At 39.4% G+C, this 15,884-nt stretch overlaps 1 protein-coding gene across 8 annotated transcripts in view; it reads right to left on the reverse strand.

Annotated features, from left to right (window-relative positions):
* The window catches only part of OSBPL6 (oxysterol binding protein like 6), a 175,639-nt gene that overhangs the window by 34,156 nt on the left and 125,599 nt on the right, over positions 1-15,884 (reverse strand). For 5 of the 8 annotated variants that reach the window (XM_023744492.1, XM_023744511.1, XM_014467601.2 and 2 more), the window contains 7 exons: positions 14,734-14,787; positions 13,567-13,680; positions 13,280-13,450; positions 10,405-10,537; positions 5,828-5,931; positions 5,169-5,261; positions 926-1,000 (listed from right to left, as the gene is read on the reverse strand). In XM_023744492.1, the coding sequence (XP_023600260.1) occupies positions 926-1,000; positions 5,169-5,261; positions 5,828-5,931; positions 10,405-10,537; positions 13,280-13,450; positions 13,567-13,680; positions 14,734-14,787 (744 nt within the window). The remainder of the gene's footprint in view (positions 1-925; positions 1,001-5,168; positions 5,262-5,827; positions 5,932-10,404; positions 10,538-13,279; positions 13,451-13,566; positions 13,681-14,733; positions 14,788-15,884) is intronic. The other 3 variants (XM_023744509.1, XM_014467614.2, XM_014467615.2) reach the window with 3 other exon arrangements.

The raw sequence follows: 15,884 nt of genomic DNA on the forward strand, positions 1-15,884 counted from the left end.
TAAAATATACTCCACCACTAGCAAGAGTAAAACTATTATTAACTTAAGACACTATCTAATAGCCAAAAAACTAACATACATAATTGTTATGAACTTGTACTCTATTGAAAAAGTGGATAGGATGTCATGCTTAAACAAATAATATGATTTACTCTTATCCAGCAAAAAGTTCTTGTATTTGCAAGTTCTACTTTATGCTCCATATGGACAGTTGACTATTCTGCACACTTTTCCCTTTTAAATTTGTTATTTGCCTTATCTGCCTCAGTACTTCCTCTGTCCTCCTAATATCCTTCCATTTAAAAAAGAAAAGCCAAACCAACCTCTACATATGGATTAAACATCATCTAACTTTGTGGTTGTTCTGCTTTTATTATATTTTCTGATTTTCAGCTTATAAACAATTTTCCCTTGCTAAGTATAACTCGTGTAGCCATTTGGAGATGACATAAAAATTCACCTTTTCTTGCCCTCTCATGTCTATAGTCTCACATCCTGTTCAAATGGTCACATTGCTCCCAAAAAAAGCACAATTTATGTCTGTAGTAACATGACTTTTCTGAGAAAAACAGAACTCAGCGAAGGTTCCAATGTCAGTATGGCAAACAAACACACAAACAAACAATACTGTTTAAGGAAATCCCACACCACAAGTTTTGTAACCTTGCACTGAAATTATTTCTTACATGGACAGCAGGAATAGAGAACTGCATTGTGGAATAGTTTACCAACTCACACACCAATGTCCGCGTCCACTCCTGCCATGCAAAGGCACCCAGAGAGCATGCGAAAGCTATACCAACGCAGGAATGAGCCACAGTCGATGCTGCCACACACAAGTGGCAACATTAGGACAGGGGAGGTGGCACACGCACACAGTTTCTCAATGTTATTAAATGTCCACTTGAGATTGAAATCCACTCACTGTTGTAGCCACGGCTGCTGCTAGCCTCTGCCGGCGCCGGGTTGAGCCGAACTGGCTCTTCACAGATGGCCCTTCCTGACAGTGAATGAGAGAAGAGGAGGGAGGAAAAAACACGGGATGAGGCAGAGAGAGGGCAGGGTGTGGGAGGACGGGAGATAATCAGACACGGGCGAGGGAGAGTTTTTAACTGAAGTCGACTTTTCCTAAATCTTAGCATTAAAAAGAGCTCTAAGGGGCATTCAGGCTGTGAGAAAAGTTCATCCTTCTCATCACAGAATAACCAAACACGTAAGTCTATTAGCTAATATCGTCCCCACCCCAAAAAGAGATGGAAAGGTATAAACTGACAAATAGCTTTTGCTTTCAAGGTAAAAATACATTTGCACACTGTTTTATTCATGCAACGTCATGTTATATGAAGTCAAAAGGCATTCACTAAATGGAAGCAAAAAAAAAAAGTTCAGGAAAAAGTAATTAAAAAATAATGTGCAAAATTTAAAATGAACAGGTTCTCATGGGAGCTTCTGTTGGCCAGGCAGAATGTTTTTGTTTCCTGATGGGAGGAAAAAGTCAGGGGCGGGGATAGCAGAAATCTTCAACTCCCCATGTAAACCCTTCCTATGAAGCTCTCTGAAATTCCGCATTAGGGATGGCGTTGGGATTTTCAGGTTGAAGAATTTTCCAAGTGGAACCCCATAGCATAAGAAAAAAAATCTTCAGTTTTCTCAGTGTGTGGGGACAATGCCTACAAAAATCAGCCATGAAAACCTGAAAGCATAGGTTTCATTCAGTGATGTGCACCTGTGCATAAACTGGTGGAAGAATCCCTGAGCTTTCTTTCTCTTCTTGGGCGGGATTAAGGAATAGTGACATTTCCTTCTAACCACTCAACTCTGCCTCCATTGGCGAGATCCTGGCTCTTCAGGGCTGTGAGCAATATTTTTGATGCCAGTTAACTGAAATGCACTTAAGAGCCACCAAACAGCCCAGATAGAGAAAAAGAGCAAGACTGCTTTAGTCGTTAACAATAGAAAAATATTTTAAATCCCTTTATCTTCAATTCTCTTTATAGTTGTCAAATTACAATCACATTTCTCTTCCAAGCTCTTAAATCTGCGTACGTATATGATATGTACATATGTCATTTATTTTCCACCAAAAATTTTCTGTACAAAATCCCTGTATGTTTAATGTAGTAAAAAAAGAACTTATTTTGAGCCTACAGTGTAATCTGAGCATCTGTGAGGTCTAAGATGGCTACACATGAACGACATCCAGTCATTTATCTCCTACTCACACCTCCTATTATTCCTCCTCTCCAACAACTAGGGATCTAGTATGTAATTCATGCTATTAGCAACACAGGAAACTGGCAGCTCTCTCTTTTACAGCAGCCCTTTAAAAATCATTCTGTTCTTGCAGTTAAAACACAGTCCAACTGTTACTGTACAAGGATGATATTGGAATTTTTATTAGAACCAGAAAATTTGAAGTTTGGGAGACAGGAAGTCCTTTTTCTAAAAGGTAATCTCCACAGAGCCTTCTAGGACAAATGCTGCCTTCAGTGAGTTACACAATGGACTCCTGAGGCTAGCTTCCCAATGGCTTCTGGTGGAAATACGGTCATAACCTTCACATTCAAATCAATAGCACAATCTAACAACCTATGTAAGAATAAGCAATTAAACACCCAGTATAACATGTTCATTTGTACTCTCCTGGGGTCCATTTTTCAAATGATCTGTTTTATAATTATTTCAAAATGAAAACTGCTACAGAATGCTGAACACAAATTCAGTGAAAGCACCAATAACAACGACAGCAATAATAATAACCGCTACCACCAACAGTCTAGGTTCATTCACAAATGGCTGGTATTCTAAGCGTTACAAACAGGGGATGGAAAATGAGCCACTCACAAAGCCTCTCAAGTTGGCTGCAACAGTGACTATCTGAGCGAGTGGTTCAAGGAGTGAGATGATTATGGGCCCAAACAAGTATGTGGCACCATCAGATGGAATTCCCATGGTCAAGAAACACTTAAAACAGGAGGGAAATCCTGTATATTAGAGTGGGAGGAGGTGGTAATCCATGACAGTAAAAATAAATGTTATGTCTTTGTATAGGTAAAATGCTGATGAGTAATGGCATTTATATTGATCATAGCCACTCCTGGTTGATTTTATGGTTTCCCAGCCTAAGGAATCCTGGAAGGCCTGCTGGTTTGAGTGAGCAGAAAAGGTCCAGAGATGGTACCAAATTCTGCAGCCTTCCCCCACCATACCTTTTGTTTTACCAGTCAGCCCACGTGGAAGTAGGGTTTCTCTGGGAATGATTAATAGCTTACTGCTAGCTGGAGATACAATTAAATCTACTTTTGTAAGTTTCAAGTTTTCTTTGAGTGGGGGGATGAGGATTCCAATTTCCCTCAAAAATAATTAATCCAGAATCACAGGGCCATTTTGTTATACTTTTGGTAAAACAAAAGCAAAGCAAAACAGCATAAATAAAAACTTAAAAACAAAAAAGCCCCCCCCCCCCCCCCGCCAAAATGTTGCAGGGGTATGAATGAAGCATATTTGCCTGCTTTTTTGAATAATTTCTTCTAATGACTTAAAAAAATCTTCATAAACTTCCTGCACATTGAAAAGCACAGCCTGTAACGGTGGGTATTCAGAGTTCATCCCATTTCCTTCAGGAAAACTGAGCAATATGGGGACTATGGTGGCCTCGTGGCCACACAGGGTGGCCAGGGGCACTGCACTCAGACTCACTGAGAACCAATCAAGACAACAGCTGTGAATGGAAATCTGTTCAATGGCAAACCTTATAAAAACAAGATTAAAATAATTGCTAATTATAATCAACAATTTTTATAATGGTTCCTTTACCTGGTTATAATAACCATAGACATCAGGATTTAAAAAAACAAACAAACAAACAAAAAAAACAACCAGCCACAAAACTAGACAATCATGTGCTCAAAACAAATGGAACTGCCAAAAGCAATTTTAGGTAATTTTCTTGTGAAGTCATTTGGCACATTTGTCTCTACAGTACTAATTTTCTGAATAGAGGGGAAAACATACTGAACAAAGGAACACAAGAAATTGTGTTCAGAGAATGTGGACATTCTAAATAAACCATAAATTTTTAGTGCTTATGAAAACTTATTTTCAAAAACATCAGATTAGTAAGCAAAGCAACAAAGAGTTTGTTATTTACACATTCAGAATTATGGCACAAAAATGTTATCAATAAAGTCAGAATTAAAGAAGAATTATTTATTTATTCAGAAGACATTGACGAATTCTGCAAAGCAGTTCCCTTTACCTTTGTATTAGAATATAAATTGATTTATAGTGCAATAGAAAGCAAAGCAAAGTCATAAGTTGAATTTTGATTGAGAGTCCTTTATAATATACAGCTAGGATCAGAGTATTAGAGATTCTAGTTTATAGATCTAAAAATAATATGATTTATGGCATAAGAGGTTTTAGGCATTTACCATATTTAGTATCATTGCAATAAAATAACAAAATAGGATCTTATTTTAAAATTATTCATATTAAATAAATAACATTGAAAATAAATTTAAATTAAGTTTATTATGAACAATTAAGACTCCAGTTCAGATTTTAAATGTGATTGATGATGGCCAAATAATATCTATTTTATAGAATTATGAAACTTTAGAGTTGAAAGGGAATTCAGAAATCATCACATTAATTCCTTTACTTTACCCAGGAACAAAGAGAAGCCCAGAAAATTTCAGAGAAATGCATAAAATTATATTGCTAGGAAATCACAGTAATCAGGCTAGATCCCAGGTTTATTGATTTCCAATCTATTGCAGCTCTCACTCTTTTATTGATAGGTACAAATTTGGCTCTTTTAAGGTCTATTATATAAAAATGAGTGTTTATTACAACCCACTGAATAGTCAGTTGAGATTTTTAAAATGACGTTTTAAAAGATATATTGTAATGGTTCTAAGGCCATAACAGAATAAAAATGCCACTTTACATCCATATTAAATAATTTTTACCTTTACTTTAAATTCTTTTTACTTAGATCAGAGTAAAAAGGATAGATTTACCTCTGTTTTGGATAATATAACAGTCTGAAAAGCACTGGATTTAAAGCAGTTAAGCTGCTGTAAACCTTTTAATTTCCATGAACTGATATGTAAAGACTATAAAAGTATGCAAAAATATGAATGGAGGAAAAGTAAAGTCTGTACCTGCAGTTGTATTTTTGTATCTTTGCTGACACTTTTTGTTCTCCATCTTCTTGTGACCCGCTTGTCTTTCTTTGAAATATCTACACAGTTAGCCTACATTACACAAACAGTTAAAAGCAACAAAGTATTGTTAAGTTCACACATATACAAAACAGGCCTAGACAAAGAGAGCAGAGCAAGTTAGTCAAGACTCACTGTTAGACACCTAAAGCAACCAGCCAGGAGAAGGCATTATCTGATGCACAGTGGGCATTCAAAAGCAAAGACGAGAACTTAAATATATTTTTCTGCTATCCAAAATGAAAGCAGGATTAGAGATCTGTAGCATTTTTTTTTCTACGTGAAAAGATGGTAATAATTCTGAGAGCAGAGCATCTAAGTTATACCTTCAAAGCTATCATTTTTAATGTAACACAAATATAGAAGAATGATTCAGATTTTTATTTTTTCTAGTTTGTATTGAAAAGTAAGACATTTCAAATTAGACATCTAACCACAATGGCACCAAGATTCCAAAATACTAAGAATGATTCCAGAATAGAAACTAATCTACATTGTAGTTATTTCCCTTTAATGTTACCTTAAACATTCATGGAACAATCTAGTAAAAATTCCGAGCTAATATCTTAAGGTCCTTTTACCAGCAGTAATATGTTTACCTGCATGTCAGTAAAGTTGGGTGCTGACTGAGTTCTCTGAAGTATTTCCAAATTTTGCAGGAGTTTGCTAAGTTCCACAAGGTTTGACTGGCAGTGTGCAAGGTCTAACAAAAACCAGAAATAAAAGTATGTTAGCACTGGGCAGGGAGTGGTGGTGGTGGTAATAAATCTATCCAAACAGTGGCAAATATGATTAGGCAGACCCGTGTTTATATATAATGGCGATACTGGCAAATGAAAGAGAAAAAAACCCCCACACAGACCCTTCTCTGGCTTAGAACCATAAAACCACTGATTATCATTAGATGACTTCAAAGTGCACTCCTGCAAATTAGCAGCTATTAGTGTAGAGAGCCATTAAATTGTAGAGAGCCAGACCAATTGTGTATGCTCCCTTTCCTGCTCAGGTGCCATTGTCTCACAAAAACACACTCCAGGGAACTTCAGCAGTTGTCTGGTTTTACTGTTAAGAACCTGTCTACCAGGAGGGCCAACGCGGGGAAAAAGAGGGGGACATCTTTAATACTTTCCACAATAAAGATAAATTTTTTAAAAAAGGACCTGTCTACCTGTTCCTCAAATAGTTTACAAGGTGACTACTTGGAATATGGGTGGAGGCAAAGTCAAGTTCAGAAAAATAAGATGGAACACAGAGTCAGGTGAATATATTTATCTTTAATTTAGCTCACAACAGTGTGGCAATGCATGATTTCTTTAAAATCTAGTGGAGATGTTACACTCAACAAAACTAAAGATTCTCAGAGTGTGTTGCCGGCCCCAGCAGGAGCAGCATCACCTGGGCATGAAGCCCATTCTGTTTGAATGGCTTAGAAGGAAGAAATAACTTTTAATTTAATTTTTAATTTTTTTTATATATTTAAAAAATGAATGTTTAAAGATCTGCACATTGAAATATCACACAAAAAAGGACCTTCAGTATGTGAAATTCAATACCGTCAAGGATATTGAGTTATTAGTATTATTTACTCAATTGGTGATATTATGAACATGGCTCCCAGTTATGTGATGACTTCTGCATGTGTACTGTTTATGAAGAGGCATGTGTATAAATCTGTAAAATTATCGAGTGATCGTCCTTATTTTTGTGGCAGTTGGTTAAAATTTCACATATCTTTGTTTCTCATTAAATCTCAAAGATCTGAATTATTACAAATTTGGTATAGGCAACAAAATATTACTGTTAAATATGGCTAAAGATTAGCTGGGTCAAATAACAAAGATAGTTGTGTTTGGGAGGTTTTTGACATTTTGGCGGATTTTTTTTAAATTTTTTTTTTTGTCACTATAAAATAAAATAGAGAGGTAAATACTAAGACTCTTTATAGAGGACTGAGAATCTCTGCACAGTTCGTGGAGAGCAATTCATCTGAAGGCCAGGCCACACCTTAGTCCCTCCTTTTAGCAGCATCTGCCTCAGGATGGAGCCCAGGTTGGCTGTTCAAGTGCTGCTATTGTCCCTCCAGGGAACTCTTGGCTATCAATTGTCTTAAATCTCTTCAGAGAGGGAAGCACCCAATGAAGGTGGGAGGAAGCGGATAATGGAAAGGCCAGTGCCCTTCCACTGCTCCCGCCCCTTCCCCCCTTTCAGGGGAGGCAGCACCTGTGTATGTCCCATCTCCTTCCCTTTATAGAAAACAAGGGGAAGTGGCTCTGAAGGGTAGGCAACAGAAGATAAAAGGGGAAAAATGAGGGAGAAACGCAGTGCAAAGAAGGGGTGAGAGGGAAGGAGAGAAAAAAAATGACTATAAGGAACCTACACTTCAACTTGCCTTTTAAAAAACAAAATTGGGAGGATCGAAGATGGCGGCATAGGTAAACACCGTTGACTGCCGCCGTGGACAACCATTTCAAAAATACAACTAAAAGACGGAGCGGACATCAACCAGAACCACGGGAAGGCGGGCGGAGGACAGTCTCTTCAACTAGAAGCAAAAACAACAGCATTCCGACGCTCAGCGGAGGCGCAGTGTGGAAAATTTAAAGGTACGGCCGGCGTGGTGGTGACGGTGCGCGCGCAAACGGGCTGGCGGCGGAGGGCGCGGTTGTCGTTTTCAATCCGGAGCGAGTCTCAGACTCTGGGCTACAGATCCGGGCGAGTCTCTAGGGACCCAGACTCAAACGGGAGAAGCGGGACTGTCTGGCGGCGGCCCCTCCGAGGTTTGCAGCGGTTGCGGGGACAGAGAGGCAGAGCCCCTGGGGATGGACTGAGAGCGGCCATAGCTGCTCCCTCCCCCCGCCCTGTTGAGCCCGCCCCGCCCAAACCCTGAGCACAGCCATTTGCCGACCGCCTCAGGCAAAGGCTGGATTAGCACTGCCCCAGAAGACAGACGTTTCCCGCAGCTGATTCCTTCAGCCAGTCGGCCTGGTGGTCAAATCCCTCTAGTGTTAACTACAACAATTAAGGCTTGGCTAGAACAAGACTGCGTACAGAGACCACTAGTGGGTGCATCAAGAAACCATAAAAGATGCGGAGACAAAAAAACATGGCAGAAATGGATGATATGGAGCTAAGAATCGCAATTTTGAGGGTTTGCCATAAAATGGTGCAGAGCCTCACGAAAACTAATGAGACCCTCGATGCTACGATAAAGAAATTAGAAAGTAAGCATACACGGACTGAAATAAAGAATATTATACCCAATAGCAGACCAGAGGAGCAAAAGAATCAAACCAAAGATTCAACAAAAAACACCCAACTGGAAAAGCAAAATGAAAAAAGAATCCGAAAGTGTGAAGATAGTGTAAGGAGCCTCTGGGACAGCCTTAAGAGGTCTAATATCAGAATTATTGGAGTGCCAGAAGATGAGAGACAGCAAGATATTGAAAACCTATTTCAAGAAATAATGGCAGAAAACTTCCCCCATCTGGAGAAAGAAATGGACTTACAGGTCCAAGAAGCGCAGAGAACCCCAAACAAAAGGGATCCAAAGAGGACCACACCAAGACACATCATCATTAAAATGCCAAGAGCAAAAGACAAAGAGAAAATCTTAAAAGCAGCAAGAGAAAAAGGCTCAATTACCTACAAGGGAATACCCATACGACTGTCAGCTGATTTCTCAACAGAAACTTTGCAGGCCAGAAGGGAGTGGCAAGAAATATTCAAAGTGATGAATAGCAAGAACCTACAACCAAGATTACTTTATCCAGCAAAGCTATCATTCAGAATTGAAGGTCAGATAAAGAGCTTCACAGATAAGGAAAAGCTAAAGGAGTTCATCACCGCCAAACCAGTATTATATGAAATGCTGAAAGGTATCCTTTAAGAAGAGGAAGAAGAAGAAAAAGGTAAAGATACAAATTATGAACAACAAATATGCATCTATCAACAAATGAATCTAAGAATCAAGTGAATAAATAACCTGATGTACAGAATGAACTGGTGATTACAATAGATCCAGGGACATAGAAAGGGAATAGACTGACTATTCTTGGGGGGGAAAGGGGTGTGGGAGATGCGGGAAGTGACTGGACAAAAATCATGCACCTATTGGATGAACACAGTGGGTGGGGAGTGAGGGTGGAGGGTGGGGTGGGAGCTGGAAGGAGGGGAGTTATGGGGGGAAAAAAGAGGAACAAATGTAATAATCTGAACAATAAAGACTTAATTAAAAAAAAAAAATAAAATAAAAAAAAAAAAAATAAAAAAAATAAAAAAAATAAAAAACAAAATTGCTGAAACCGGTTTGGCTCAGTGGATAGAGCGTCGGCTTGCGGACTGAAAGGTCCCAGGTTCAATTACGGTCAAGGGCATGTACCTTGGTTGCAGGCACATCCCCAGTAGGAGATGTGCAGGAGGCAGCTGATCGATGTTTCTAACTCTCTATCTCTCTCCCTTCCTCTCTGTAAAAAATCAATAAAATATATTAAAAATAAAATAAAATAAAAAACAAAATTACATCATAAGCAAGGTGCTGGTGAGGTGATTATCTAACATTGTCTATCTATGGAGTCTTCTATCCAGTTAATATTATATTCATATTTCTTAATAATTGTGATTACCCTACAGATGGAGAAGGTTTCTGGAGACTAAGAGGCTCAGAGATGGCAGAGTGAGGGAATCACGTGTTAGTTCAGAGTATTTCATAACTGATCCACAGTGGAACACCTCTAACAGGTAACTGTAGATATAAGATACAATATAATTTAGCTATTTATTGCAAGCAAGGCAATGCACAGGTGTGATGGAGTGATGGGGCAGAGAGTCAAGGAGTGAGGGTGGAGGGTACTCCTGGGGCAGCACTTCTCCCACGGTTGCCCCAGGGGTCAGGGACTGGGAGGCTAAGGAAGGCAGAAGGGAAATGGTAATGAGATGAGGTGAGAAGGCTGAAGAGGGTGGAGGTCAGGGTAAGGATGAAACCAGGTTCAGTACTTGTGAGGGTGCAGAACTGACAGGTAAGAAGCCCAACTCATGGGAAGAAGGACCTGGTGTATAAAAATAAGAAAAGAAAAGAAAAAAGTTGAGGCATCAGGGAGGTGGAGGAAGTGAAAGGTGCAGCACCCACGATTCACCTCCTTTGTTTCTGTTGCTTGGCTTATGCTGGGTAAGAACTAACCTTCTGCACACCTGTCCATTTCTTCCGAGTCCTGTAACCAGGCTGCCACTTTACTCTGGCCGGTGGTGCAGGTGACAGGGAGGCTGTTGCTGCATGGCAAGGGGGACTGCCATGAACAGCTGTTTGGTTGCACCTAAAATAAACAACAACAAAAAATGAAGTTAAGCAGAAACAGTACATTTAAGTGATTTAAAAAAATACAAGTACTCTCAAAAGACCATTTATAAAGAAAGGAAGAAAGGGCACAATCAAAATATGGAGAAAGCCTTTGGTTAAATGTGGTACCTGCTCAGTGAAGCCAAAATTCATAAACACTAGCAACACTTTCATCAATTGCTATCTCTGTTATGCCAGTACACTGAATGGGACAACACTCAAGTAGGTTACATCTCATACTCTCAGGAACCTGCCAACTCAAATTCTCAATAATGTTAAATTACTCCATCAGTCATATTGGATACAGTGTCCTCACTGCAGACTCATCTCATGATGGAAGGCCTTTTCCCTTACAAAAGCTCTCTGTATGCTCATGATCAGCTCAAGGTCGAGGTAATCACCTGTGATTCCTAAATACCGTACATTATCCATCAGCAAGTAACCTTGCAAATGCTTTGAATGCATACTGAAAAGTCTAGTATATAAAAGGTAGTCTTGCCAAGTTTATTACCTTGGGTTGCGGGAAACGAGTTAAGTCGGCTCGCGTGAATTGCGCGTACTCCGCGGGAGCCGTCTTAAACTCGGTTCATATAGATTTGCGGTGGAGTGCGGGAAACGTGTAAACTCGGGCCGATTGTAACTGCGTATTACCAAATATTTCATTTCAATCGAACCCATACTTCAAAAGATATAGGCATTTTAACGCGCCATCTTATATTTTGGCGGGAAATTCACCCGACACCGTAGTGTTAAAGCTGATATACTTCCCATGGAAGGTATTTTATGGGAAATAAAGTTGTATGAACTATGTAGATACTAAAGTGAGTACAGTAAATGTTCAGTGGGAAAAAAAGCAGAAAGTTATTTTCCCAAAAGCTGAAACAACTTTAAAACTCCATATTTAATTTTGCTTTTTAATTTTCGATTACAAGTGGCTGTGTCTCTTCTAATTTATTCTGAAGTGAAGGATGCTCATACATAGCCAACACAGACTTATTTGTTACCCACACTGGGCCACAAAGCAATTAACATTCAGAAGTCTCACGACTTGATACTCAGAATGCAAGCAGTGTTAAGAGCTCTCCTCAGACTTTATTGCATTTTGATAAATGTACTGGGAATTTTTCACTGAGTTAGATCTAAGAGAATGTCATTCATAACTAGGGCAATAGATCTCCTATGAAAACCAGAGCTAAAGAGCTTTCTTATTCCAAGGCAAACAGTGGGGAGGATTTAGTTTCAGCTCTCTGTTCTTGGATATCACCCAAGTGATTTAATAACTAACAAAAGGGATGAAAATAATGTATCTTTTATCAACACTCTGTGCCAAAGATGCAGGCAGAAGCTGGAACCATCAAAGGATTAAACATTTATATTTTAAAAATATCCAACAGGGATACATTTCTTGTTTAATTTGGACTAACTCTGGGATTCATTCTATCCTGTGGGGAGAAGGCAGGAGGCTCAGAGAAACTTTGGGGTTATGTTGAGCATCTTGTGTTGGGTCATTCAGTAAGTGCCCTGTTTCCTAACCCTCTGATCTCCTGGTTCGCCCAACATCTCCTTCCTAGGACTGATTAAATAGCCTTGCCAAGGCTACAACCCAAAAGGTTTCAGAGCCTATGAAATACTTGAGTCATTTCCATTGAGATAATAAAAACTGAACGCAGAAGTGTTTTATTTACTCTGATTTGATTAGTCTTACAGTTACTCCATGATGTTTTTCAATGCTTTGCAAAGAAAACTCAGATATATGTACTATATACACCCTTATATGAGAAAATAGAGAAAGGGGGGGTTTTCACTGAAACATTCTCAAATCCAGCTCCTTGTGGCAGCCAGTTATTCACAGATGTCCCTGTTCTCAATATCAGGTGCCAAGTGGGAAGCTGGAACACCCCTGGGCAGGGCCATGTGGCTCTGGTTCGGAAAACTTAATTATCAAGTCAAAGGCACAAACAGCTGTCTCACTGCCTGTGGTCTTAACCTTGATTTTTAATAGGCAACACCTCTAGTTTTTCAGCAACACAGAAAATGAACTCTTACTACAGTCCAAAGAACAACTTCAGTCTTCCGCAATCTGGGACCCAGAATAATGGAAAGGAAACTGAGAGATGAGGATTCAGATCCTGGCTCAGCTGTTTAATGGCCATGTAACACCTGGAAAAATTCTGTTTTGTCTCTGAGCTTTTGCTATATTAAAGATTAGAGATGACTATATGTCAAATGCCTAACACTGCCTGACTTAGTGGGCTACTGCTCAGATTGTTGGCAAATTCTCTAGCCCACTTGCATTAACCTCAGGGGGAAATTTACTCGTCTCTCCCTGGGTCATGTATGTATTACATCTCAAGGCAAAAAAGCAAGTTTCATTTTCAAAACTTTGTAGTCTTCCTATTACCACCCAGGAAGACATCAATTTCTAGGTGCTAATTAATCAAATGTTCGCCCCACTTCCAAATATTCTTAAAAAGCTATAGAAAATTAAGTTGTGGTCCATTCGTAAAAAGGAAAAGCAACTGTTAATTCTCTCGGTGATCCACATATCCACCTGATCCGTACTTGTTATTAACTTTGATGCCAAATGTCACTACTGTCTTCTGAGAGCTACTTTACAAAGAAAATCATCTCTTTTGGGTTGGTCAAATGAGACTCTGTTATGGGCCTACATAACTTTCCAAGCAATTTCTGGGCTGACTTTTATATTTCTAAGACACACCTTTCCATCTACGACGGAAACATTAGCAGCTGGTGAAGATTCAGCTGTGGAGGTTGAAGGAAATATGTGAAAACTAGCATCTCTTGGTGACCTCACAATCTCATTCTGCCGGTACAGGCGATGGTGGCGCAGTTTGGAGACCCATGCATCAAACCAGTCCTGGGATTTCACCTAAAACAATGAACAAGAGGAGAAGGGAATGGTGAAACCGATACTCTGTTTACCACTGATATAGGCAAGCGGTTTCCTCGGATAATGGCAGAGAAACTGTTGAAAAGCAACTTCACCTTCAAATGATAGATGTGCTCTTCTGTGTCCAGGTCTATCCTCCGAGCTTTCTTTTTAATAGACATGACCGAGAGTCCGACATCGATGCTTCCGTGGACCTTCCCTTTTTGAATCTGAAATATTGAAAACACTAGTAAAGAGGCTGGAAGGATAGATGATGTGTTTCTGCACGGAAGTGAGCTTAATGACATCTTTAATTCTCTTTAGAAAGGGAAAAAGGTTCGGGTTCTGAGGTTAAGGTCCTTAACCTGAGGACAGTTGAAGTTGCCATGACTCCACACCAATTTCAGTAAGAATATTCAGCTCTTATTCCTGTTTCTGGCATAACATATAATGTCCCTTTTTTCATAATTCTAAATTGTATAACTTATATCCCAAAAAATATATCTTTAATGGTTCTTAAAATAACTGTGGTCCATCTTTGACCTACAGCCCAGAACATCCCCAAGTAATCTGCTAGCAGACAGCTGCTGGGACGGAACTGGGCAGCTGGGACCAGAGAGCACAGAGCAGCCCGCTCTTCCTTCTGGCTGCCCTCGTCTGACCAAGGACACACAGCGATTCAATGGAAGAGATGAGAACAAAACGGAACTCTCTTATTTCCCCACACCACAATGATAAGGAGGGCATTTTCCAGTTTTGCATGCAAACAACTACTTTCTACAGTAAAGAAAAATAAATAGGATTAATTTTAGTAAGTTGGGATTCCCAAGATAAGAGAATGTATGATATGAAATAGAAATAAAGTTCATAAGATAGGTATTAAAAGGACATCGACAAGAACAAAGGTTGCTTTAAATCTCAAACAGCACATAAAGCATAGTTTATTAAGATGCAGAAAGAAAGCCTATTTGGGTTTTCTCTCCAAGACAGAAAAGTTAATTTTTATTAGTGTGTTACTTTTAGGTTTAAGCTTGCTTGGAACAACAGACAGCACAATAGTGAAATTAAATCTTCATGCACCAGTTTGAGATTTTATGTTAGCTTGAGCTGAAGCCTAAAACACACCTTCCATGCAGCATGGAAGTCTGGTAGCTTGTTAAATATTACAGGCACAAAAATGAACAAAGCTGGTAACTATGGCAAAGGCTGGCACAGCTGTGGTGTGTACGCACTTCAAGCAAATTCTACATCAATCTTTGACACATGCCTTGTGTGCTACTTACATCAAGTGGTGCCTTTGAATACTTTAACATTCCATTATCCAGGACAAAAAAACGCTGCAAGAACCAAACAACCCCCAGTTACTGTACTTTAAATTATATAAGACATTCACAAGTGTGGGTTAATGTTGCTTGGCATTTAGTAAACAATGTGTTTATCATTTTAATATATGAGTTGTGTACTGTTAACCTACTTGGTTTCTTTTACACACAATGCAATGGAGCTGAAATCTTTTCACCATGGTTTTTCTTAACAGGGGTGGCTATGCTGGGTGGGGAGTGTGAATCTCAGGATCTGCAGCTAAGACTTTCTGAATGAATCATATTGGGATTTTTTTTTTGAAAGTGAGAAATAAGAATAACCTGAGTTAGGTCACAGAGATTTTGTAAGGAGCTTGTGAATTTCTCAGTCCTGTATTTCCCTGGGTATCATGGGTAATTTCTGAAAATGCTCATGTCTGTCACAGAAGCCAGTGGACTGGGTCTATGATTAATGAGTGATCTGGAAAGTTGCCTTAGCAATATGTTTGCATCTCTAATTTGCAAAATTCCTGCAGTGTACTATTAGTAAAAGAGATAATTATTTCTTAACTACATTAAGGGTTTAAAATACGAGGGGGGTGGGGGGGAAGGAATCTTTTGGGCAATTTTCGTCACCTTCAAGATACTCCTGATCCAATTCAAATGCATGCAGCCACTTTTGCTCCACAAACACTCAGGAACTCTCTGTTGTTGATTTCCTTTCCAAGGGCAATTGACAAAAGAACAAACAGCTCCCAGGACCCAATCCAACAATGAGTCCAGTGCCCTCTTCTAGTCTCTACAGATGCAGGGAGTCTTTCTGTTGCTGGAAAATTACTCTGCTGGGAAGTTTTTATGTGATTCAGGAACTCTTAGCTGCTGAGGTAGCAGGAAGTCAGGCTAGGGACACCCTGCACGGAACTCACAGAAGGCCACTGGGACCCCTTTGTTATAGGTTAGGGGTAACAAAAAGTTCAAAGGCATGGTCCAGAAAGAGCTGCAGTTGAACCACAGCCAGTTTTGCTGAAACACGAACTGAGAGTGCTAAATAAGTTTGCAATTCAAATCAAATTGGTTTATTTGACATCCCCCCCCCCCTATTTTTCCATTTCTATCTATTAAAGAATTTTAGC

The sequence above is a fragment of the Myotis lucifugus genome, unplaced genomic scaffold (genome assembly GCF_000147115.1).
Source record: "Myotis lucifugus unplaced genomic scaffold, Myoluc2.0 scaffold_5, whole genome shotgun sequence".
Taxonomy (NCBI): Eukaryota; Metazoa; Chordata; class Mammalia; order Chiroptera; family Vespertilionidae; genus Myotis; species Myotis lucifugus.